The sequence below is a fragment of the Mustela nivalis genome (assembly GCF_964662115.1).
Source record: "Mustela nivalis genome assembly, chromosome: 6".
In the NCBI taxonomy this organism is placed as follows: Eukaryota; Metazoa; Chordata; class Mammalia; order Carnivora; family Mustelidae; genus Mustela; species Mustela nivalis.
Window position 1 is genome coordinate 16,430,314 of NC_139025.1, and position 26,627 is coordinate 16,456,940.

General features: G+C 41.5%; 2 protein-coding genes across 54 annotated transcripts in view; one reads left to right on the plus strand and one right to left on the minus strand.

The window, feature by feature from the left end:
• On the minus strand, positions 1-9,724 carry ERG28 (ergosterol biosynthesis 28 homolog; the record flags this gene model as incomplete). 4 transcript variants are annotated; one of them, XM_082733632.1, is made up of 5 exons in its annotated part: positions 1-743; positions 871-989; positions 3,597-3,687; positions 6,336-6,499; positions 9,094-9,532. In XM_082733632.1, the coding sequence occupies 4 exons, from the start codon at positions 6,466-6,468 to the stop codon at positions 664-666; spliced, it is 423 nt and encodes a 140-aa protein (XP_082589758.1). In that variant the 3' UTR covers positions 1-663. The 4 variants fall into 4 exon arrangements, 3 of the variants coding, with proteins under 3 accessions (XP_082589758.1, XP_082589756.1, XP_082589757.1); XR_014312467.1 differs by lacking the exon at positions 6,336-6,499 and having other exon boundaries at positions 3,593-3,687; positions 9,094-9,724; XM_082733630.1 differs by lacking the exon at positions 6,336-6,499 and having other exon boundaries at positions 9,094-9,724.
• Positions 9,629-26,627, plus strand: part of TTLL5 (tubulin tyrosine ligase like 5) — a 285,101-nt gene continuing 268,102 nt past the window's right edge. For all 50 annotated transcript variants that reach the window (XR_014312440.1, XR_014312441.1, XR_014312442.1 and 47 more), the window contains exons 1-3: positions 9,629-9,739; positions 11,045-11,213; positions 16,790-16,896. Coding sequence is in view for 26 of the 50 variants with exons in the window: in XM_082733575.1 (XP_082589701.1) it covers positions 11,140-11,213; positions 16,790-16,896 (181 nt within the window). In the remaining 24 variants the exon portion in view is untranslated. The remainder of the gene's footprint in view (positions 9,740-11,044; positions 11,214-16,789; positions 16,897-26,627) is intronic.

The window sequence follows — 26,627 nt, forward strand, 5'->3', positions numbered from 1 at the left end:
TCCAAGCAGAGAATTTTTCTATTTATTACAAAATTTGTTACACAAATAGAGCTGACCAGAAGGTCTAAAAACAGCCCAGACTCTTCCAACCCTGATCCACTTGTAGACACAAGTATACGAGCCATGCTTACTCACAGGGGAGCCCTTCTTAGAAGAACTGCCTGTTCCTCGGATGGTTCAGAGTCTTGGGGCCAGCAGCAGAGAGGAGCCCAACCTCGGGGGGCGACCTCCTGAAGCAGCCCTTGGTGACAGCTGCTCTGGGTGACGCAGCAGCTGTAAGTTTCATAGTTCACGTGTTCCCACCACACAAGTCAGAGGAAGGGATGAAAATAAAGGGAAAAAGCAGAGGCTGGAAAAGGGATCCTGGAAGACTGTAGGTAGGGGAAGGGCACACAGTGGGTTTCTGAGGTGCTGGACATCTCTTGAGCTGGGTGAAGGGACAGAGTATTCAATCATTTAAAAGGATTCTTTCAATTGTATGTACACATTATATTTTCTGTATGAAGGTTGTAGCTTAAAAATTTTTAAGTGTAAGAAAAACCCCAAACCTAAAAGGCTAGGAGTGGTAAGAGGGCTCAGGATGGAGCAGAAAGAAGAGGATGGAGGATGAAGGAAGGGGACGCAAGGTGGAAGACGAAGTCTCAGAGGTGGTTAACGCCGGCCTCAGTTTCTCTTCTTCTGTCTGGATACTGGTTCGACTTCTAGGTACCGGAGGCCAACTAGCATACCCAGGATCGAGAAACCTTAAGTAAGAGAAAAGAAAGGTGGCAGACATCAGCACAGCACTTTCTTATCCTCTTGTATGTCTGCTCTCCCACTCCCGACCCTAGGGTACAGTTCCCATAGGAGGTCTGGGGGGCAGGTGCTTACTTGCCACCATCAGGGGGGCCAAGACGCCAATTGTGGGAGCTGCGGTCCCAAAGACAAACAACTCAGACAGGAAGTGTCCCAGGGCGAGGAGGAAGGTCCAGAGTGTGATGTGGTAGAGCCTACAAGGGAGCAGACAGAAATGGGAACTGGAGGCCTGCTTGTTCAGTGCAGGGGACAAGCAACGGTCCAATTCCCACCTACCCCCCCAAGTCAATCCAGACTTGGGCCCAAGAAAGACCCATCTGCTCCATTACATCAATTTACCCTCTACGAGAGCAAAACTGAAGGTTTCAAGGGCTAGACTGAGAGGAGAATGGTTCTGGCATCCAGAGTGGGTCTCTAAGTCGTAGCAAGGTGGTGAAGCCAGCCAGAGCAAAGCAGAGTCTGGGTTATGGCACTCCTAGCAGTATAGACAGCTGGGGAGCAATCACGCTTACACATTCTACTTACTCAGACTGGCTTGGCTCTGTAGTCCAAGCCCACCTGGTAGGTGTTGGGCCTGGAGCTAGTCAGTGCTCAGAGGATGGATGTCATAGAATGAAGGGCCTGAGTGCGGCAGGAGCAGTGAGGACCTCTCTGGGGCTTTTAGATGCTCTTGCCATGTGGGCTGTTGTTATTTTGGGTCTTAGCCTGGGAACATGATCAGGTGGAGGACACAGTGATAACCTCATGGGAAGAGAATGTATTCCTCAGTTTTGACGAAGCGGTGGAGGGGAGATAGGCTATAGGAAGCTATAGATAGGCTTAGATTGGGGATATCTTTTTTTTTTTGACAATGATTTTTAAGATTATGAAGTATTTCAAAGGTACAAAAAAGCATTGATGATAGAATACTGTAATTATCCCATTTGCAACCAAAACCCTGCTCCATCCAATTGGGATGTTTTGGCATTTTTGCTCCAGATACTTTCTTCTAAGAAATGAAACATCACAGATATCAGTTAAAGCATTCTATGTATCCTTATCCCACCCAGATCCAATTCTCCTGCCCCCCCCTCCCCAGAAGGAATGGATATGTTAAATATGAATTTTATCATTCCTGTGCATGTTTTTATACATTTAGTAAATATGCATATATGGGTGTTGATTTTGAATTTCTGTTTAGGGAGGAAATAAAATCAGAATGTATTATCAGAAGAGCATGGACTAAAGTCCCAGGTTACAAAAGGCTAGAAACAGAAGTCTGCATTTATGGCTATCCTGTGTCAGGACGAGGGAAATGAATGGGATTATTTAATTCTTTCGCCCTCCTAGTCACCCTGCCCTCAGATCTACTAGTCTCATTTTATACATAAAGAGACTAAGAGGCAGAGGTCAACAGCTGATCCCCTGAACAACATGGGTCCACTTATATGTGGATTTAAAAAAAAAACACATTGTAGTACAGTACAGTAAATGCATTTTCTGTTCCTTATGATTTTCTGAGTAACATTTCCTTTGCTCTAGCTTACTTGATTTTAAGGATACAGTACCTAACACATAAAACACACAAAATATGTCTTAATCAACTTTCTTATCAGTAAAGCTTCTGGTGGGTAGTAGGCTGTTAGTAGCTAAGTTTGGGGGGAGTCAAATCTATACAGCGGATTTTCGCTATAATGAAGTTTTACAGCTCCAAAAGGAGTTATTAACAGAATGGAGATAAGAGCCCATTTTCTTGTTTTCATGCCTGGGCCCCAGGCTGTTTCCACTGCTACTTTCACTGGGAACCATACTGCTTCCCAAAATACACGTCAGTGTAGAATGAGTCAAACCATAGTTTCAAGTTTAAAAAAAAAATAAAAAAACTTGGAGAGATCACAGGGTTAACAGCCCTGCTTCAAATCCCACTTGAGTCAGTCTTCCTTAGTTCAAATTAATTGGGTCTCTAACATGTAGATCTGCAGACTTGGGAATGAAAATCATTACCTCCCAGGGCTGCTGGGAGACTTAATCAAGGTCACGTAGGTGAAAGCTCCAGACATCATCAGGGGTGCTCAGTAAATATCATTACCTCCTCTTTCCCCAAATGCTGAGAGCTTAGATATGGCAGAAAAATATTTTGGTGAGAAGTTGACATTTTGGTGGCCTTAGCCAGTGATCTGAGCAAACTTCCCCCTTTTGACTATGGTGAGGATGGTTGGCAAGGAAGTTCAAGCCCCCTCCAGTGGTCAGCACTGGTTATAGCGTGATTCAGACGAGAGGCTATGGTTGTCTGCAAAATGTTTCAGCCTGGCCTGAGTACCCTAGAGTGGCAGAATATAGGAATCCTGGGTTCGCTTTCATCCTCACCTATGAAAGGGATACAAGCATGCAGCAGTTTCCTCGTGGGTTCCTATTTTCGGGGACTGGGGTTTCTGTTCATTCCTATTTCTTAAGGAGGAATGTGAGAATAAGGTAATATGTGGGTGGCTGTTCTAAAAAGAGTGCACTACTCTCCTTCTTTAGTAGAAGAAAGGCTGATTCTTTAGTGAAGAAGTAGAGGGGTGTGATGCAGGCCACTGGATCATGACATGCCCTGTTGCTATCCACTTCTAAGGAATTTTCAAACTGTAAAGACCTGTGAGGCCTATTATGGTTTCTTTTTTTTTAAGGCCTGGAAAGAATAGAACCATTAACTTTTCATTATCCACTTTCTAGGCTAATGTATGAAAATTAACAGGTCTCCAAGGGGAGGCCCACACTGGGTATGCCTAGCACCTGATTTCCAACGACCGGATGCTAAAACTCTTCCTTCCCTTACATACGTCTTGTTGTGGATGTCGATGGCACAGAGGCAGCGAATCACTGATGACAGCAGTGTCCAGATCCCAAAAGTCCGAGCCTGGAGGCCATTCACTGTAGAGCAGAAAAAACCAAGAGTGTCGAGAGGGGACAGTCAGGGTTCCCTCCAAACTCCTCTTACTTCACTTGGTGGCTCATGGGAGGCAGGCTGCTGAGCCTGAACTCCCTTCAGCTGGGCAGAGGGGAGGCTCTGGGGCTGCACATGGTAACGAGAAGGAATGGAAGGAATCCCACAGTGAGAACTGTGCAGCTCCTCTTCGGATGTCTACAGTTGAGCGGGGGCATTCCAAGAGTAAGAACCCAACAAAGAGCCCACTTAGGCCGTATCTCCTGACTGTAGCAGTTTCCACCTCTGTCCTGAACACCACTCTGGTGCAGGGGACGTCCAGCATTTATGGCTATAAATGGATCAGGACAGGTCTGGGGGAATGTTGCACACAGTGGGGCATCAGGACAAGATGCCTAGGAGGTCAGTAAACCTTTAAGGCTGATGCAGTAGGGAGTTCAGAAATCCTGCAACATATCTAGATGCTCAATCTGGCCTTGAAGAGACTGAAGTCTTCTCCTGAAGCCAGATCTATATTATTTGAACAAAGCCCACACTGGGCAGGTTTCCTGTGCACTTGCTACTGGAACAAAGTGCTGCTTCCTTTGTGTTTGCTGAGGCCATCCTACTCTGGGTGGCTTTGTTCTGGTATTGCTGTAGGAAATATCTTGTCCTGAAAGTAGGGATCACAGTCTACCACAGCAGTGGTTCTTAACTCTGGGCATTTATGAGAGTCAACTAAAGAAGTTTTATGAAATTACCAAGACCTGGGTAGCAGAACAATTAAATCATACTCTTTGGAGGTAGGCCCTGGGAGTAAGTATTTTCTAAAAAGACTTTCTTCCCAGGTGACTGTAGAGTTCTTTATCTAATATATTCTGTGGCAGGGGATGCCGTGAAAGCAAAGATACTTCCTTTGCTGGTCTATTGAGCAAGAGAAATTTCAAGGGACAAGACTGATAACCGAAGGTCTATTTCTTTTTCTTTTTTTTTTTTAAACAGATTTTATTTATTTATTTTTGAGAGAGCGAGTGTATGTACAAGTGGGGGGAGGGGCAGAGGGAGAAGCAGGCTCTGAGCCTGATGTGGGACTCCATCTCAGGTCCCTGGGATCGTGACCTGGGCTGAAGGCAGATGCTTAACTAGCTGAGCCACTCAGGCGCCCTGAAAGGTTTATTAATGTTTACTTGGGCTTTCAGGATTTTCCATCCTTTGGAAAACCACACAGTGATACCAATTCCTACAACACTGAAGACCTTCAGACGGTAGTAAGGTGAGAAAAAAAATTCCACATGCCAACCAAATATCTAGTGGTTGGCCCTGGAAGGCTACATTCTTGATAAACCAATTTGATAGCTCTACTGATGAAAACACTGAGGAAAGAGTTCTAACTAGACCCAGAGCCCGAATCTGGGTCTAGTTAGTGAGATACAAAAATGGAGTATTTCACCAACCCTAGGCAGGTAAGGCATCAGGCAAAATTCTGTGGGATGCTCCAGAACACTGTTCCCATCAGCAGAGTACCATGAGTGCCTCCTGATTATGGGGGGCGGGGGTGCAGTCTCTACTTCTGGGATGGAGACAGACAATTCCTCCCAGCCCTCCATGCTCCCCACCTCCCAACAGTTCTTCAACTTGACTATACACCCTTGAGTGAATCGCATAACCCCTGGGTTTTTCTGTCAACTTTAAGCTTAAAGGACTAGACCGGATAATCCCTAAAGTCCTGTGGATCTACAAAGGGTTCCTGGACATCAGAAGGCAGCATTTGAGGGGGACACGGTGGAAATGTCCTACCTACTTTCCCAGGTACTTTACTCTGATTGAGCTTTGTTCAAAGGGAGCCTTAGCCTACTTTGATCTATTCTGTATGGAGATGTTGCAGAAACATGAGCTAGGTCACAGCCCGAATCTGGGTTAGCTATAAATGCGACACAGAGTTGTCAGCTGCGTGAAATGGTGCTGCAGCTCAAACACCATTATCCCACACATCAGTGCAAGGAAGCACAAGCTGAAATGTGAAAATACGCTCAGCAGGGAGGCTCAAGGAACTGGGAAAGGCCACCAGAGGCCTTCTGAGTTCCACTCTGGGAGACCAGCTCAGTGGAATTTCGGATAGCTTCTTGGGGGCTCTTCACAGTTTAAGAAGTCCTTAGGTCAGTAACTCCCCATCTGGAACACAGAATAAACTATATGTGGCACAACCTAGCTTCTGAAGAGGAATGAAATAATATGAACAGGTTTTTTATAGCTTTCTAGTGGGGCACCCCAGTGTCACCAAATAACTCTCTTCTCACTGCCCTTGTAATACTTTTTGTATTGCCTGTAATATGCAAAGGACAGTATAAAATGGATGAAAAGATACTCAGACAAGCTTGGGAGGAAAAAGGGCCAAGTGCTATACACAAAGGCCATTATTCTAATGGCCACCAAAGGTTAGATTAGCCAGCATCAGAATCACCTGGGAAGTTATGAAAAATTAGGGCCCCACTCGGGGTGAAAGTTTCAGGAGCTAAGTCTAGAGGAGAAAATGGACACCTGTGCTGTGTGTGTGTTTGTTTTTGAACGTCCTATAGCTTGCTCTTAGGCACAGCCCAGTCTGGGAACCACAGTTTGGGACCACTCCCACGAAGGATACAGTTCTCCAATTTCTTACCGAGATCCGGCTTGCCTGTGTAGAGCTTTTCATAGAGAAAGGTGTGGTCTCGGAAACTCTGCAGGGTGTTCCCTATGGCTATGATGGACACCATAACCAGCCAGCTTCGTAACACGTTCAAGAAACGGCTCATGACTTCCCTCCAACCCAAGAGGGCTTTTTGCCTTGGGAACAAAGGCAAAAAACAGGAGACAGCAGTTAGCTTACTCAACCATAAGCTCTCTGGCTTGAGTAGTTAACTTGTGCCCCACTCCCGGAGGCTACACGAAGCTTATCTTGGGAATCACTTCATTAGTTCCTTTCCCAGTCCCTGAACTTACCCACACTCTGTTATTTTAACGTACCATTCTTATTTCACAGGGTTTGCAAGCTGCCTGGACATTTACCCTAAACCCAAGGATGCTAACCTTTACCTAGAGCGACAGAGGCTAAGTGCAGGGCTTAGAAATGGTAAGCCAACCGAAAATAATAGAGAAAAAAGGGAACAGACAAAGAGGAGGTGTACAGATATGACTATCAGATAATAAAATGGTCTTCTGTTTAAGAGTTATAGAAACCGGTCTTATTTATTTACTCTCACTGCTAGTCGTGAATCAACAGGATACTTTGCAGTAAGTGGCACAGTATTTACTTTTGTCTAAACAACTTCTCCACAGTGTTAGCCTAAATCAGAACCCTTTTCTCTTGGCTGGAATCAATCTTTTAATATCTTTCCTTCTAGCCCAGTTTTTTGTTTTGTTTTGTTTTATGACATTCCCTTGTAATCCAAGTGGCTCACTTAGATCTACCAACAGATGCATGCCTGCCTATTGATGACAGACCCTTTGAAGCTTACAAAAGCCACACACATTTGAGTGGTATCTATGGAGTGAGGGCAATATGTACACTCTTGGGTTTTCTCTACTCTGGTTCTCAGGTAATTTGTGCTCTATAAACTAGAACAATATAAAAGTTAAAAGTAAATGAATTGCTGTGACTTGAGAACTAGCATGAAAATTATGTGGAGGAGAGCCAACAATGTTGGTGTTGCGTTGCAGGAGAAATTAGGATAGCTAACAGGTAGTGGGCGCTTGTATGTGTCACGCACTGTGCAAGCACCTAACATAAAGTATCTCATTTAATCCCTAAACAAGGTGGATAGGCACTATCACTATTTCCATTTGACAGATGAGGGCTGGCACAGAGAAATCAAGTGATTTGCTTGAGGTTACACAGCTAACAACATGGCAGAGCTAAGCTAAGAACCCTGCTCTGCAATACTGCCTCACTGAGAATATTTTGATGAAGTTTCTATTTTTAAGGAAGGCAAGCACACTATACCCACTTCTGTCTTGAAATTGTATACAAAATACATTTACATTATGTACTTTTTGTTTAATAAAAAAAAAAGCTTAGATGAACCCTTGAAGAGCAATGATTTCAATCAACTTGATTTATTTTTCTAAAGATCTTACTTATTCATTTGAGAGGGAGAGGGAGGGGGAGAAACAGGTTCCCCACCGAGCAGAAAGCCCGATGTGGGGCTCAATCCCAGGACTCTGAGATCATGACCTGAGCCAAAGGCAAGGCACTTAACCAACTGAGCCATCCAGGGGCCCCTCAATCAACTTGATTTAAATAAAATTCATGTAGATAAAGAACCCAATAATACAACTACTTCTTCTCATCTTCATTGTAGTGTTGTAATCTGTGTTTTTTGGGTTTTGGGTTTTGTTTTTTTTTTTTTCTTTTTTGGCTGTCTTTTGTTTTTCCCAAAGTTTATCTGTTGTCAGGTTGACTTCTTGGGCCTGAAGTGGTGATAAACCATCAGGCTTCCTTTGACACTCTGACAGAAGTTTCAGTATGGTCTTAGGCTACCCAGCTGAAATATATGTGAAAGTCAGCCATGACCTAAGACAAGGTGAAACACTAAAAAGAAAGAACAACCAAAAAAGGGCTCTAGAGGAGGAAGCGAAATCCCTCAGGGAATGGTAGATTGCAACAATGGATGTTATTGAAGTCCAGAGAGAATAGAGTTTTACTGGCGATCAGAAGCGGTCAGGGCATGGGCCAAGACCCCCTGATCCTCCTTATTTTTCCCCATTTCTCAACAGGTGACTCAGGCTTTCTCCTCCCAGGGGCAGAAAAGCCATGCGGATGGCTCCCCTCTTTGAGAGAACTTACACCCATTTCACAAAAGCTCTTAGAAATCCCAACAGATAGCTGATGAGGGCAAAGCCTGAGCACTCTTCCGAACTGCTCTACCAAATCCCTCAACCCCATTTCCCTAAAGCTTCAGGGCCTCCTAAAGTATCTAACATCTGTTCTCAAATTTTGTCCTGGCCTGGCCCTGCAAAGGTGTGGTGTTAAAACTAGTCAGGGGGAGGTTCCCACCGTTCCACAATCATTGTGTAGCTGTACGACTCTGGGTGAGAAATCTGCAAAAAAGGAGCTTTAAAAATACCTATCTCAAGGGTTACTGTGGGAATTACATGAGAAAGTGAAAAGGTTCCTTGCTTGTCCTGTGCTAGGCTCCGAGTGGCTGGTCATTCGTTCATTCATTCTTTGGTTCCCCGAATCTACCAAGCCTTCTTCATCTTCATAGTCCCAGCTGCCCCTTGTCAAGGTCTCTCGAAACCCCTTGTCCCCCCCACCCCCAAAAGGTTGCTATCAACGATCTTCCATCCATCTCACCTCCATTTTTCCAGACTCTCCCTATGCTCTCAATCAGATGCCGCCAAAACGCCTCCCTCCCTCTTCTCCCCAACACTCTCGGTACCTGGTGACCGGACCCCCAGCACAGCAGCAGCAGCACCAGCTGGAGCAGCGGCAGCAGCAGCAATAAGAGCAGCAGCAGCAAAGCCTCGAAGCACATCTAGCGAGGAGTCCACCTGAGCCATTTGTCCTCGCCCCCGCCCACAGGCCGGCTCCAGGATTGGGTTGTTTCCGTCAGCCCTCGCTCTGATTGGCTGCTCCGGTTTTGCTCGAGCAGGAGATGGGGCGTGCACCCCTTTACTGCCAATCAGTGGTTGCCGCTGCCCAAGCTTCACCCCGGTACGGCCGCTCACGCAGCGAACCCTCCTGTTGAGCGTGGCGGAAGGACTCCGGAGCTGGAGTCTACCCTTTAGGAGTGGAGAGAAAGAGAGCGGAAAAAGAACTCTATAGACTTCTCCTGAGAGCAAAGCTCTGCGCCCGCATAGCGCGGCGGTGACGACATTCCTTCGCGCCCGAAGCCGAGCGTTGTCAGCGCGGGGAGGCGGGCGCCTGCGCAGTGGCTCCGAGCGGGCGGTTGCTTGTTGGTTGTTGTAGTAACGGGGGAAGCAGCGGTCGGCGGCGGCCGTGAGCCCGGCTGGGGAAGGAGGAGGGTGGTAGGCGCAGAGCGCGGTCCCCGCCGGCCCTCCCGGAGCCATGGGAAGATGAGACAGGTAAACGCCTGCGCCGGCGCGCTCCCCTACGGGAGGGAGGTGAGCTCCCGAGCCTGGGCGGGCGCCGGCGGCTACACTTCCCTCTCGGAGTCCGGGGCTAGCTGTTGGCTTCCGGGCGCGCTGGGCTGAATCGCAGCGGCACAGTCATCCCTGTCCTTCCCTTGGGGAGCATCAGAGGATCTACCTGGGATTGGGGTGAGCCGGGGGTGGGGCCGAGGGGCTGATCCCTTTCGGGCGAAGACGATTCTTGGGCGAGTGTCCTTAATCTTCTTCCCTCCGTTGTCTCTGCTCTGCTGGCGGCCTGGGACAGGTTTGTCATCTCTTCCTCGCTTGGAGGTTTTGCTTGTTTTGTTTTAATTTAAAGGACTTTCCAACATTTTGGGAAAGATCTAGAAATCCCGTCGGGAGTCCTCGGAAGAACGCGTTTGAAGTTACTAGATACTGCCCATTCCGCTGAAGATCTGTAGGGATCGTCATCGGGATCGGCGGTTTTTTGGTCCCGATTACGATCTTACCGTATTTTGAGTGTATAGCAAAATAAGATTTGCAGAGATGGACATCAGATCGTTATCTCTGAGTAACAGGATTATGGTCATTTAAACTTGTTCATTTTCTTTATCTGTAAATTCGATTTCATCCTTAAACACACAACACACTTGTACTTTTTACATATGCAAAAATATTTTAAGTTAGAAATATCCTAATGTCTATTTGAGATTCAAATTATAGTTTGTGATTTTTAGTAAGGGAGAATAATTTTTGAGAGTGGAAGGACAGTGTTTTTGTTTGTTTTTTGTTTTTTTTTTTCCCCAGCTACTTATCACCTTGATTGAGGAGAATATATTAATCTTTTAGTTTAGTGGTTGAATTTGTTTTAGTGAAATATGAAGGCATTTCAGCTGTGTGCTTGTTCTAGTGTCTAAAGAAATATTTTCAAGGGTAGTAAATCTTGAGTTTTTATTTTTAACCCAAGTCAAGCTTTTCTAGCAAGGAGTCTATGTTTTAGTCAGTAAGCCACCTATCTCAGACTTTCCTAGAAGCTAATTCTTGCTAGGTTTAGTATATAAAAGAAAAATGAGAAGCTCAAACTTAATAACAGCTCTTTAAATACATAGAGGACAGACAGTATGTTTGAAACAATCTTGAGTTTTGTGGCATAAATGAGGCACTGTGATAGAAGGTAAGCTTCTTACTTAAATGGGCACCATTTAGGTAAACATTCATATTTATTACTTGGAAGATCAATAGCAATAATCAATAAATAGAAAATGCCATTGTGTTTCAAATCATTTGGCTTTCTTGCAGGAATCAGTGCCACCTAAATTGTTTGATCCGGTGAATCTGCAAGAAAAGGTCTCTGAGGCCCCCATCTGCTGACTGCATGACAAACCCTAAAGGAAATGCCAGTCGTGATGGCCCGGGACCTGGAGGAAACAGCATCATCCTCAGAGGATGAGGAGGTGGTAAGCCAAGAGTAAGTAAGAGCAAGCCTGCGTCTAAAGCCTTTGCCTTTGGGTAGAAAATAATTCTCTTTTAGTTATACCTTCTTTCACGCGGTCTCCTTCCTTTGGTGTAGTCAGACTCTGGTTTTAGTTTCTATCCTCAGTCTAATCCAGGATTTTAGGAATTGGTCACCCTTAGCTATCTGAAATGAGAGAAGGCTCTATTTCTGGGCTCATGAACATTGGCCCCAGGTACTACTCTTTGTGAACTCTTGATTGGAGCTCCTAACGGGGGAGGTTTTAAATTTGTAGATATGGAAGCAAAGGAGGTCTCCAGACCCTGTGAGGTAGGTTACGTTATTTTCTCAAAAACCTGTACAATGATAGAATGATAGTCTATAGAGAGGTCAAGTAACTTACCAGAGTAACTGTGGGACAGTACATTAGAATTCTGTAACCTCTGCTGTGCCATTGAACCACATTGCTTTCCTGAGTTATTAGGAAAGAGGTTTCTTGATTGCCGGATTCTTGTAACAATAAAAATGAATGATGGGAGTAAGTGTAGCTTATCATTTAGCATAGATGATGGTGAGGGCCTTAACTGATGTGTCTCATTTAATCTGAAGATGTTATTATTGCCACTTCAGTAAGCTCAGCCTTAAAGATCAAAGAACTTTTTCAAGGATGCAGAGTGTGTGATGAATTGAGAATCAGACCCAGTTTTCGTGGATTTTGAGGCACTTTACTCTTTTGCCTCCGTTAGCATTATTCCTTGACACAGAGGAAAAAGAGAGTCTGACTTAAATTTAAGATTAGTTTTTCAGTTTCTCTGTGAGTCCTCTTGGATATGTGTGTGCTATGTAACTTGAAAAGTCGGGGTAATATCTCTCAGGCTGTTTTATAGGGGTATGGTTAGGATCAAATAGAATGATATGTATGAAATGACTTTTTTTAAATGAAGATGTGCCATACAGTTGTTAAGGGATTATTCCTACTGGCTTTAATTTTGAATTTAAAGTGCATTTCTTTCTATAAAGTAGAAGATAACATTTAATGTAACTAGAAGAATTGGGGAGGGTATATGCTATGGTGAGTGCTGTGAAGTGTGTAAACCTGGCGATTCACAGACCTGTACCTCTGGGGATAAAAATATATGTTTATCAAAAATAAAAAATTAAATAAAAAAATAATGTAACTAGCAGAAATTATTGAAGCATTCATAAAGCTTTAGGAAAGGTTTCTCATCACTGTAAGGTCATAGAAAATAAAAGAGATTTAGCATTATATTTGGGTCATTCTTATTCAGGATAATTAAATAGATAATTCCCTCTGGTCACTTTATCTTGTGACTTTTTGCTTTCTGTGTGCTGCGTCTTACCTATTTCACAAAATTTTTAACTTCTACAAGCATCAGTCTAATTTCAAGATCATTCTTTTACTTCATGGTGTTTTGGTAAGTTAAAAATAGTCAAATATTGACAATTCCGGACGACAATTTCAGATTTTCAACCTAATATTGCAGTGGGTACTCGGTAAATAGTTGCCAACTGAGTGACCCACCGACCGAATGAATAAATGGAGACTTTCTGCTTTAGATCATCCTAGAGCAGGGGTTCTTAAGGTTTTTGGTGTCATGTGTTCCTTATCAGAATAATATTTTTAGATGCTTAAAGTAAAATACACATCACTGCGAGTAGTACCAATTACCTTGAAATACAGTTATTAAAATTAAAAACAAACTTCAAACTTGTGATATTGTAATATGTGCTCTTTGCTTTAAACAAGATTACCCATTTAAAACCTGGGAAAGTTAGATTTTATTTTGTAAAGACAGCAGCCTGAAGATTGTTTTACTCAGTTTGCATAAGCTCATCATCCTGTGGGTAGTTGGGGTAGTCTTCCCCCCCCCCCCATTTATCTATCCATTTTAGAATTGGGGGGAGAGAGTCTCAAGCAGTTTCTGTGTTGAGTGCAGAGTCTGACTCAGGGCTTGAGCTCACCATCCTGAGACCCTGACTTAAACTGAAACCAGGAGTGGGATGCTCAACCACCTGTGCCACCCAGGTGCCCCGACCCTGTGGGGGTAGTCTTTGATTAGCAGTTGTAAGTGGGGAATATTGGGAAGCATCAAAGGTGTCTGGACCACCACTGTGATGTGTCACCATTTCGCAGCTGAATGATTGCTTGGGAGGAGAGCTGCCAAATTGTTGTCCAGCTTCATCATGCCAGGTGAGGAAGATCGTGACCACAGGTGATCCGGTGGCAAGTGTAGTAACTACCGTAACTTAGAGGTAGTGGTAAATGTAAATGATATTGTGAGACATCTGCAACAGCTGTAATATGGTATAAAAAATGTATAATTTCAGACAGACTCAAAGACACAAATAATGCTTTGTTGCCTATATTCATAATTGAGAAATGGCTGAATTTCTAGTACAAGTAAGTGAACCTACAGGTGTAATTCCCTACCCCAATCCAAATTCATGGATTTTTTTTTTGCTCTTCCTTTCAGACTCCTGGTGACTTTTGACAGTTAACATTCCATTGGCTCATGTCTTGTCTATCAGACACTTACTATATACATTAGGAATCTTAAGTTAATCTGATTTACACTTGGGGTAATATGCTTACGTTTTTAAAGTTTCAGAACTTTAAAGTCCTTAAATCATCCAAGGGTGCTGATGTGATCCAAAGATGTCTATCCGTGGGCATCTGCTAGATCTCCTCAGATCCCAAGGCTGTGTTAAAGTGTTAATGGACTTTAGGGCTGGGATCTGTCCAGGAAATCCTTGTTTTGCACAACATTATTTCAAATACTAAATTTAAAGGGGCCCTTTTTCTATATTTAGCTAGTGGATCCCAAATACAAATTTATATATAGATGTGGAAGGATGTAATATAAGGTTTCTTCAGGTACTAAAAAAACAATTTCAATTCCTATTATAAAAACCAGCTTTAATAGCAGTTCATAAACATATACATGGGGGATAAAAATATCTTCAACAAATATACAAAGTATGTTTGTATACAAAGTATACAGTGAGCACTACAGGAGTTCAGAGACAGAAGGCATCATCAGTGTGGGCTGGAGGAGCTGGGGGAAGGCCCCACATGGGTAGTGAGAGGTCTTGGGCATAAATGTGGGATCAAATGGACGGAAGCAGGGAAGGCGTTTCCAGTGAGGGCATTGGTATGAATTAGGCCTCGAAGCTTCAAGTAATGTAGGCTAGGTCCCAGGAGTGAATAATATATATGCCTCATGAAATTCCTTCTTAAGAACCAAAGTGTTAAGCATTCAATAAAGTGAACCTTACAACTGTTCTACTTTGGTAATTAAGCATCCAAGTTTTGTGTTCATTCATGCGTATACGAGCATATTTTCTTAATATATACCAGTTTCTGGTGTGAATGAAAATTGGAAGTCCCAATTTTCAGTTTCCTCACCATTTTGAATCTTTTGCCTTTAGCACCACCTGGTGGGAGCATGCTTTTAAGGATAACAGCATCTGCCCAGAGTGTTTTGGTTGACTGTACTGAATTCATAATGTGTCTACCACATCTTTTATCTTTTCATAGGTTGCAAGTGGAAGGATTTCTCTGACAGGGATTTGGCTTTCCGCAAATAGCATAGCTGGGGCCTTGGCTCCTCTCAGCCGTATATCTGTTTATTGTGTTCCTGACCCTTGTCAGGCATTTTAACTTGAAGCAGTAATCCATTATTTGTAAATGGGAGGGCACAGTGGTGCCAGTTTGTAGCTAATGCTAGAGTGACAGGAACTTTGGATAATTTCCAGAGTTTCTGTCCAAGACTTTTCAGTTTAGGCTGCCTATTTTTTCTCTATCCTCTGACTTAGAAATAGAGCGGAAAAATTATAGTTGGAAGAGATCCTAGGAATCATCTGGCCCCCTGCCCACATTTTACAGGTGTTTAAGATTAAAAAGCAAGCAAACCATGAAAAAAAAAATCCTTCTTGCTAAAAAAGTGCCCGTGATAAATACCTTTTTTCACAAATGGGTGCTATTACCCAAGTCAAGAAGCAGGAACAGAGAAAACAGGAAGTGAACTAGGTATGGTGTTCTTTGCTTTTCCTCACTAAAACACTTTGGCAGCTCATTCCAAGTCTCAAGGCTGCCTCACTTCTCAGACTGGTAGCCTGGCAGCCTGTGCATTCAAAACGGGGATCTTTTTAAACTTGGGTTGGGAAGGTCTGACTTGACCCTGAGATTTGTAGTATGACCTTTTTTTAAAGGATGTGGTCATATGAGTGTTTGAGAGCAGCCCAAATTTTGGCTAAATGGATCTTATTCTGCTTAAGGAACTGATTAGTGTAGGTTCCCAAAAGGGTGGGTTTTGAGGTGTTGTGTATATAAAACATCACTGAAATGTGATCAGGGAGATGGGAGGGTGTTAGAGCTCAGTCAGGCACTTGGGTTCAGATATCTGTTCCCTTACTTATCCAGCTCTCTGATCTTGAGCAAATCACTTATCCTCCCCGAGACACCTTTTTTTTCCAGTTCATAGTGCGGACAAGCAGATTAAGTGAGACAACATGTGAAAGCTCTTACTTTAATTCCTGGCACACAGTAGGGGCTCAGGTCACTTCTTTCCCTTCTGGCTCCTTAGCACTAAGGAGGTTGAAGATTTTCCCAGTCTGTGAGTAAATACCTATCTGTCTAAGATTGATTAAACAGATTTCCTGAGGCTACAGTAGGAGCATAAAGTCGGAGGTCCTTTTCTGGAGAGTATTTTCTGGAAAAAATATTGTTCCATTTAGTATAGGCTTGCTTTAAAATACTGTGGTTTTAATTGGAGCGTTTGTATTAATTTTGGGTTTCTAGCTCAGAATCATAGGATGGGTTATCAAATTGTCTTAAAAAGGGACTATAGGGCATAAAAAGGTATATAAATTATTTGTGGATGCTATGTATTAGAATTCTTTATATATGCTAGGGATTAAAATAAAAATTGTCCTAAGTAATAAAAGGAATTTAAAAATTTCATTTTAAAGATTTTTTTCCCATGGTCCCCCATAAAGGGAATTTATGAACTTGTATTTAGGAAAGACTTGATTCTGTAATGCCACATTTGCCTCTCAGGATCTCATTTTTCTCATTCTTCCAGTGGGATTCTCACTGACTTCCTCCTTTACCTGTAGCTCCAGGCTTTCCTCTCAGGGTCATAAAATGACAATTGCACTTAATTCCTTCTCTTATACCATCCAGGGGAAGAGGCCATCTCTTCTGTAGCTGCTATAGAAGAGAAAGAAAAGATCTCTTTCTCAGAGGGTCTCACTGTGTACCTTCTGGCACTCACTGGCTGCATTTGGTTTATGTGCTCATTCTGGATCCACTAACTAGAACTGAGGGGTAGAAGGCCCTGATCGGCTGAGGCCAATTGAAGGCCATCCCCAGAGCAAGGATGGAGTTAATCATAACTAGACCCCATGGCTAAGAATGGGAGCTAAATGGTTTCCCATAGGACATTTGGGATTCTTGTTCCAAGAGGAGGGAAAGTTGTTAAGCAGCAAACCACGGTGATCTGCTTCAGTCATTAATTCGGATTTTGAGCTGTCACTTAATAAATAAAAGCCTTTCGTCACGGCTGTAGGGATCATCCGTGTATCATGTGGACCGGAGGCTGCAGGAGAATTCCAGTTTTGGTGTTCCACGCTGAGGCTATTCTGACAAAGGACAACAATATTCGAGTAATTGGAGGTAGGTATGGCCTCCCCAACGGCGGGCAGGGCTGGGTATGGCCTGGTAACCTCGTCTTACAGAAGTTGGTGTCATAGGTAAATAGGAAAAGGGCCTAGGTCATGAGAAAAAAAACAAATCTCATGATTTTTTTAAATATACTTCGGGGTTATTTGGAATTTCTTAAATTTTCTGCATCTGAAATTGCTTTCCTTTGAACTTTTTCTTCAGAATTATGTGCATGTGTTACTGTTATTTTTTGTCGTAACAGACACAAAACAAAATGTGCCCTTTTAAACATTTTAGAATGTACACTTCACTGGCATTTAGTGCAGTCTCCATGCTGTACAAACCACACCACTGTCTAGTCCAGAACATTTTCATCATCATCCTAAGTCAACCCCATTTCCATTAAGCAGTCACTCCCAATGGTTCCTTACCCCAGCTCGTGGTATACTGCTCATCTCCTTTCTGTCTCTTTTGATTTGCCTATTCTGAATATTTCTTACAAATGTACTCCTACAATATGTAGTCTTTTGTGTCTGGCTTTTTTAACTTAACAGAATGTTTGCAAGGTTCATCCGTGTTGTAGCATATATTAGTACCTCGTTACTCTCATGGAGGGCCATGTTTTGTTCATCCATTCTTCAGTTGATCGATCGGTTGGTGGTTGTTTCCACCTTTTGGCTATTGTGAATAGTGCTGCTCTGAAGATGCACGTATGTGTTTTTGTTTGAGCACCTGTTTTCAATTCTTTTGGGTCTATGCCTAGGAATGGAATTGCTAGGTCTTATGGTAATTCATGTTTAACTTATTAAAGGGCTGCCAAAGGATATTCTGTAGTGATTACACAATCCTACATTCCCACCAGTGTTGTAGGAGAGTTCCATTTTCTCCACATCCTCACTGACATTTCTTATTTTTTGTTTTGTAGATTATAGCTTGACTAGTGGGTGTGAAATGGTATCTTACTGTGGTTTTGATGTTAATTTCCCTGATGACTAATGACACTGAGCATCTTTTCATGTACTTCTTGGTAATTTGCATATCTTATTTAGAGAAATATCTGTTCAAAGCCTTTGCCTTTTTTTTTTTTTTTTTTTTTAAATTGGCGCCATACCCAGCATGGATCCCAATGTGGGTTTGAACTCATGATCCTGAGATCAAAACCTGAGTGAACAGAGTTCAAGAGTCGGATGCTAACCAGCTGAGCCACCCAGGCGCCTCCCGCCTTTGCCTCTTTTTGAATTGAGTTGCTTCACTTCTGTTGTTGAGTTAGAAGAGTTTTTTATATATTCTAGATACTAGACCCTTATCAGATATTTCGATTTCCAAATTCTTTTTCCTATTCTCTGGTTTGCCTTTTTATCTCTCTCCCCCCCCACCCCCCAGTATGGTGGGGATGCACCATTCCTGAAGTACTGCAATACCAGGTTGTTGCGTGGAGTGGACAGAGCAAGCTCCTATTCCATCTTTCTGCTCCAAAAATCCATTTAATATATTGTCCTTGGATAGAGGATGTATCAGATATTAAACTGATAAGAACAGATACTACATATGATCTTAGCCAAAAGGCCAAGAAGCGATATGTCTTTTTATATCTTGATAGTGTTCTCACATGAGCAAAAATTTTTCATTTTGATGACGTGCAGTTTATCTGTTTTTTCTTTTGTTGCTTATGCTTTTGGTGTCACATCTAAGGGAATCATCGCCTAATCCAAGCTCATAATCCCTATGCTTTCTGCTAAGAGTTTTATAGTTTAAGTGCTTACGTTTAGAGCTAAATGGTCTTTGATCCATTTTGAGTTAATTTTCCTATATAGTATGAAACAAGTGTCCACCTTCATCTTTTGCATGTGACTATCCAGTTGTCCCACTGTGATTAGTTGCAGAGACTGTTCTTTCCCTATTGAATAGTCTCGGCACTGTCATTGGAAATCAGCTGACTATGGATGTATGGGTTTGTTTCTAGACTCTTAATATTCCACTTAAATCTTAACTTTATACCAGTGCCACATTGTTTTGATTACTCTGTCTTTGTACTAAATTTTAAAAAATTGGGCTATGTGAGTGCTTTAATTTTATTCTCCTTTTTCAAGATTTTTTAGGCTATTCAGGATCCCTTGCAATTCCGTATTAATTTTAAGATCAGCTTTTCCATTTGTGCAAAAAGGCTGTTGGGATTGTGATGGGGAGCATATTGCCATCTTCGTACGAAGTCTTCTAGTCTGTAAACATGGGATGTCTTGTCATTTATTTAGGTCATCTTTAATTTCTTTAGCAATGTTTTGTAGTTTTCATTGTACAAGTTTTAGAGTTCCTTGGCTAACTTTATTCCTAAATATCTTATTCTCTTTGATGCTATCATAAATGGAATTGTTTTTTCAGTTCCATTTTTGGATTATTCATTGCCAGTGTGCATAAGTACAAGCGATTTTTATAAGTTGATCTTGGATTCTGAAACCTTGCTGAACTCATTTATTAGCTCTAATTGTGTGTGTGTGTGTTTGTATTCTTTAGCATTGTCTGTATGTAAGATCATGTCATCTGCACATAGAGATTTTACTTCTTCCTTTCCAGCCTGGATGCCTTTTGTTTCTTTTTCTTGCCTAATGGCTCTTCCTAGAATTTCAAGTACAATGTCAAATAGACGTTGTAAAAGTGGGTATCTTTCTCTTTCTTGTTTCTGATCTGAGGGGGAAAGCTTTCAGTCTTTCACCGTTCAATATATTAGCTGTGGATTTTCATGAATGCCCTTTATCATGTTCAAGAATTTTCCTTCTATTCCTTTATTTGGTGTTTTTTTTTTTTTTTTTTTTTTTTTAAATCATGTAGGGGTATTGGATTTTGTTAAATGCTTTCTCTGCATTAATTGAGATTTTTTTTCCTTCATTCTCTTAATGTGGCGTATTACATTGATTGACTTTTGTATGTTGAACCATATGTACATTCCTGAGATAAATCCCTCTTGGTCATGGTATAATCCTTTAAATATGCTGCTTGGTTTGGTTTGCTGTTATTTTGTTGAGGATATTTGCATCTGTACTCATAAGGGATTTTGATTTGTAGTTTTCTTGTGATAGCTATCTGGATTTGGTATCAGAGTAATGCTGGCCATATAATGTGTTCCCTCCTCTTTTTTGGAAGAACTTGAGAATGATTGGTGTTGATTCTTTAACTGTTTGATAAATTCACCAGTGATTCCACATAGTCTGGGCTTTTCTTTATTGGGAGGTTTTTGATTACTGATTCAAGCTCTACTTGCTATATGTCTATTCATATTTTATATTTTTTATTGATGCAGTTTTGGTAGTTTGTGTGTTTTTAGTTTTTGTGTTTATCTAATTTGTTGGCATATAATTATTCTTAGTATCTTATTATTTTTTATAGTATTCTTTTTTTTTTTTAAGATTTTATTTCTTTATTTGACAGAAATCACAAGTAGGCAGAGAGGCAGGTAGAGAGAGAGGAGGAAGCAGGCTCCCTGCTGAGCAGAGAGCCCGATACGGGGCTTGATCCCAGGACCCTGAGATCATGAAGGCAGAGGCTTTAACCCACTGAGCCACCCAGGCACCCCTTCATAGTATTCTTTTTATTTCTGTATTTCTTTTTATTTATAGTATTCTTTTTATTTCTGTATTTCTTTTTATTTATAGTATTCTTTTTATTTCTGTAAGATAAGTTGTAATGTCCCCATTCACTTCTGGTTTTAGTAATTTGAATCTTTCCCCTTTTTTTCTTAGTCTAAAGGTTTGTCAGTTTTGATCTATTTAAAGAGACAATGTTTACTTTTGCTTATTTTCTCTATTGTTCTTCTATTCTCAATTTCATTTATCTCTACTCTTCTTTGATATTAGGCAGGGCTCTGAATTCTGGGGTTAGCCTGTAGCTGTCTTCAGAGGTTACAGAACTCTGAACTCTGTCAGGACTGGATCAGAACTGTTGTGTGATACAGTGGAAAGAGTCTTAACATGGGTTCTCAGTCACTGGTTCAGATCCCGCTTTGGCATTTACTAGCTGTGAGTCTGGGGCAAATCACTTAAACTCTCTCATTCTGTTTTAGTATTAGTTAGGTGGAGATAATAGCTACCTTGTAGGCATTGTTTATGAAGAATTAATGAGATCATTCAATATTTGGCACATAGTAGGCGCTCACAGTTTGTGCTGTTTACTTGTTGAATAGGATCTGTTCTTCTTTGATATGACTTTAAGGTCTCTTCTTGCCCCACAATAAGCCAGGAGTTCAGAGGACAGTGAACACCTGCTTCTGGGATTTGAGTCCTCCCTCCCCAAAGGGTCCTGTTCTAATCCCTTTAGCAAGTTGCTAGGTTACCACTTAAAGGGATATGGTTCACTTATATTTTTTGAATTTGGAGGAACTGAAGATTTTGCTAATATTTGCAAAGAAACTCCCTCTCAATATGATTGGAGTCAAACATCAAAGGTAGGTAAAACAACAGAAGTAAATAATCTCCCCCAAACATACATGTTTTAGTCTGCTTGTCACATAAATGAATCTCTGTATTCTGTGACAATAAGCAGACCCTTCTTTTTTAGAATAGGTAGCATTTATTAGAAATCAGTATTCATCAGTGTTGTCATCTCGTTTTTCAAGCAATTCCTTTGTTTTTAGAACTTAAATGTCTTTTTCTTTCCCTTGACACAATCTTGTGATTAAAGAAAAAGCCACTGTACTTTTTTTTCAAACTTTGTTTTCAAATTTTCTCTATCTTTCCCATTCTTTACGGTTTTGTGGTTTTCTAAACCTCCTTTATGAAAAGAACAATTTTTAAAAAAGATTTATTTACTTTAGAGAGAGAAGAAGAGAGAGTGAAAACAAGAGGGAGGGGCAGAGGGAAAGAGAGAGAGAGAATCTCCAGCAGACTCCCCACTGAGCACAGAGCCTGACGTGGGGCTGTGTCCTAGGACCCAGAGATCATGACCTGAGCTGGATTCAGACATTCACCAACTGAGCCACTCAAGAACCCCTGAAAAGAACAACTAGAATGAGTATTTCTAGTTACTGCCTCAGATTTCTGAATTGTTAAATACTCTGGGTCTTTTTTTTTTTTTTTCCCCCTCCTCTCTTAAATAGCTGACATAGATCTGCTCAGATCATAATCCTGTGTTTAAATCCCCTTGAGAAGTGTTTCTGGGGCATTAGGTGCCTTCTGCTGATCTTAGAGTGTTAGACGCCAGCCTTGTTTTTTCTGTTATCTGTTAAATGTTCCATTGAATTTACTTTTAATATTTTTGGTACAGTATGATTTTGTATACTTTATTTGGGAAATATTCCAGAAATAGATTTTTTTCCTTACTTATCTCCATGTTTTTTTCAAAATTGCGTATACTTTGAACATGTAAATGGGATTGCATTTTAGAGGCAAGAGAGATATTTTCAGTTTAAGGTAATCTGTTCCTAGAAAGAAACATCTTTTTATAATTTGCCTCTGCATGTGTCAGTTTCATAAGTTTGCATTTGTGTAGGCTAGCACTGTCCAATAGAAATATGATATAAGCTAGGTATATACAATTTTTCCAGTGGCCTTATTAAAAAATGTAAAGAGAAATAGGGGTGCCTGGGTGGCTCAGTTGGATAAGTGTCTGCCTTCAGCTCAGGTCATGATCCTGGGATCAAGTTCTGCCTTGGGCTCCTTGCTCAGCAGGAAGCCTGCTTCTCCCTCTGCCTGCCGCTCCCCTTGCTTGTGCTCTGACAAATATATAAAATCTTTAAAAAGAAAAAAAGTGCAATAAGTGAAATTAGTATTAATAATATATTTTATTTAATCCAAAGTGTCACTTCCGCATTTACTCAGTATAGAAAAATTTATTAAGATGTTTGACATTTAGCGGCTCCTGGTTGGTTCAGTCAGTTAAGTATGTGCCTTTGGCTCAGGTCATGATTCCGGAATCCTGAATTGAGCCCCACATAGAGCTCCCTGCTCAGTGGGGAGCCTGCTTCTCTTCTCCCTCTGCCCTTCTCCCTTCATGCTCTCATTCTTGCTGTCTGTCTCTCTCACATAAATAAATAAAATCTTAAAAAAAAAAGATACTTGACTTCTAGTGTATATTTTACACTGTAAGTATACAATCTCAGTGTGGTACAAAATTTCCATCAGAAGTTCTTATCAGTATTTAGACTTTATAAACATTATAGATGAAAAAGTAAATTCTTGTGTTCAGGTTGTTCCAAACAAGTTTTCCAATAACTGAATTATGTGTCAGTTTTCACATTTAAATTTAAATTAATAAAGTTAAATAAAATTTGAAATGCAGTTCCTTGGTCACACTAGTTACATTTCTTCTTCTACTTTTTTTTTTTTTTTTTTTTTTTTGAAGAGGAGGAGAGGCAGCGAGGGAGGGACAGAGGGAAAATCTCAGGGAGGCTCCGCACCCAGCACTGAGCCTCATGTGAGGCTGATCTGACAACCTTGAGATTGTGATATGAGCGAAAGTCAAGAGTCAGACTCTGAACTGACCGAGCCACCCAGGTGCCCCACACTACTTACCTTCCAGGTGCTCAGTAATTAGATGTGGCCCTCTACTACCATCTTCAACGGTGCAGGTCTAGACCTCATTTTCTGACACAGGCAAAGCTACACTGTGTTGCCATTGGAAGGGTTATTCTTTTATTCTAAAAGTTAAAAAAAAAGAAAAGAAAAATCTGTTTTATCTTCATTCTAGTTTCCCAGGCTATTTTTGTCCAGACCTCTTAGGGCATTCATCACTCTCTAGGTGCTTCTGTGCTGACAGATGATTGGTTCCTTGTTTTAGTTCACGCTGCTGCTGCTGGTCCTGGAATTTGCCAGGAGTCCTGATGCTTTAGGTCGCATTCTGATGCACACGGGAGTGGCTGGAGAGTAGGAAATTCTGTAATCTCCTGGAATCGATGCAGTGTGTGTCCGGAGGCTCAGATAGCAGATGTTTGGCAGTTCGCTAGCAAGAACAGTTCTGTGCCCTGCTTCTTGTTTTTATATGGAAGGAAATACGGATAAGGTGGTTATTTCTTGGGCAGTGGGACCGCTCAGTTTATAGTCGCAAAGCCTCCATTTAACTCTTGCTGTGGGAGCAGAGCCCAGGGTTGCCAGGTCTTTCAAGTGAAGCCCAGAAATCGAGATTTTTATATGAATTCTTTCAATTTTAAAAAGATTAGCGACTAATTCAGCTTTAAGTTTAAAACACCACAAAGAATGAAAAACCATGTCTGCAGGCTAGATTTGGCCCTTGGGTCACTAGTTTATAACTGGTTATCAGCATTGTTGGGCACAGAACATGAACGTGCATTAACATCCCCAGCAATCACACTTGCCTTATGTCATTCCACCCTGGTTTTCTTGCACTCCCCTTTTAAACATGCACAGGGTATCAGAGTTAGGTTATAGCTAGTTGGTATGGATTAGAAGTAGTTGATCACTGCTTGCTTGGGTCATTGAGTGCAGTGATAATTGCATTTTTCTTCTATGTTAGGAAAAGCAGGAGAAAAAGTATTAATAGCATTTTTATTTTTAAAATTGCTATGTCAAATGCATAATTTATGCATGACACTATATATTATGGCTATTTTACCACATATTTACTTTTTTTTAAAATGATTTTTACTGTTAAGAAAATTTTTTATTATGAGCGCTGGGTGTTACATGCAACTAACTGATGAATCATTGAACACTATACCTGAGACTAATGATGTACGATATGTTGGCTAATTTAAATTAAAAAAAAGAAAAAAGTTTTTACTACGTAGCAACAAATGTCCTAAAAGTTTTACACTTGGTCATTGATGCAGTGCTTACTCCTACCCCATGAGGTAAGTACCTTTATTATCAACCCCATTTGAGAAGGAGGGAAATTGACCGTAGAGAAATAACTTATTCACTATTACAGGCAGGAAGTAGTAGAGCCTGGATTTGAGCCCTTGGCAGTTCCACTCCAGAGACATATTCTTTCTCTTATCAAATCTCCCTTTCCTCCCCAGTCCCCGGATAATCATTGTCTGATTTTCTGCTTGCCTTAGTGACTCCCTTCCCCATGGCCTGGCACTGTGAGGTGAGCATTGCTGAGCAGGCATGGATTCAGGTACACTTCTGATCTCCAGCACGGATGATGCTTTTGGCTTTTGCATGTGCAGAAATGGAGATGTCAGTGGTCGTGGTTATCATAACGAAGAGTCCTGATTTCCTTTCACTTTCTAAACACTCACTCTAAAAAGATTAAAAACCCTTAGACAAGCTGTAAGGATAGCACATTCATTGAATGTGTGTATACTCTTGCCATGCGCTCACCACCTGGTAATGTTCTGTCATATTTCTTGTCTCTCTCTGAACCATTTGAGAATTAGTTCAGATACTTCATACCTTAACGCCTTATTCAGCAGTTGTGTCCCTAAGCTCAGGCGCATCCTCCGCATAACCACAGTACCACAGGGACACTCAGGAAATTCGCCATTGGTAAAATACTCTGGCATACAGTGCTTATGCGCATTACCCCTTTTGATCTTTATAGCTGTTTTTTTTTTTTCCAGAATCCAGGACTAAATCAAAGATTATATTTAGTTTTCATATTTCTCTTCTAATCTCCCAGACTTGGGGTGTGTGTGTGTGTGTGTGTGTGTCTTTCATGGCATTGACATGTTTAGAGATTTCCCAACTAGCTGCTTTGCAGATGTCCTTAAGTTTGAGCTTGTCTGATTGTTTCTGTGTGTTTAGACTCAGGTTTAAAAATTTTGTAAGACTATCACTTAGTGCAGTTGTGTCCTCCTCAGTGTATCACATTAGGAAGGATGTGATGTCATTGTACTGCATTACTGGTGATGGCAGATTTCATCATTTGGTTGAGATATTGTTCACCAGGTTGGCTTATTGGAAGGGTGCCTTTCTTCTTTGTTACAAGCATTCTCTGGAGTGATGTTTTGAGATGCATGGATATCCTCTTTCCCAATAGTCTCTCACCCATGGGTATTGCTTTTAGTCTGAACTACTTCCTCTTACGGTTTTTATAAAATGCTGATTTTCTGTTTCTTTCCTTCTGTATTTATTAGCTGGATTTTCTGTAAAGAAGAGCTTTCCCTTCCATGGGAGGCAGAATAATGGTCCTTCCAAAGATCTCTACCTTCTAGTCCCCAGAACCTGACATGGCAATGGAAAATTGAGGTTGTAGGTGGAATTAAGGTTGCTAATCAGCTGACCTTAATTACAAGGAAGGGCCCTTTAAGTAAGAGGAGGCAGGGCACATCGGTGGGTGGCTCATCATTTAAGCGTCTGCCTTCCGCTCAGGTCATGATCTCAGGATTCTGGGATCAAGTCCCGCTTCAGGCTCCCTGCTCAGTGGGGAGTCTGCTGCTCCCTCTGCTTGCCGCTAGTGTGCAAGTGCTCTCTCTCTCTGTCAAATAAATAAAATCTTAAAAAAAAAAAAAGTAGGAGGAGGCTAGATGCTATATGAGAAGGACTAGACCTGCCATTGCTGGCTTTGAAAATAGAGGAGGGAAACTAAGCCGCGGATCGGGGGCAGCCTCTAAAAGCTGAAAAAGGAGTAGAAATGGACCCATCCAGAGCCTATAGAAAAGAATGTAGTCCCAGTCTTGCCTTGTTGACAGCTGTATCAGACTCCTGATCTACAGAAATATCAGAAATATTGGTTAAGCTGCCAAGTGTGTGGTAGTTTATTTTAGCAGTGATAGAAAACCAGGATACCTTCTTACCTTCTTATCAGTGTGGACTCATTGGGAAGGGAATTGTAGTTTATCTCTGTCATATTCA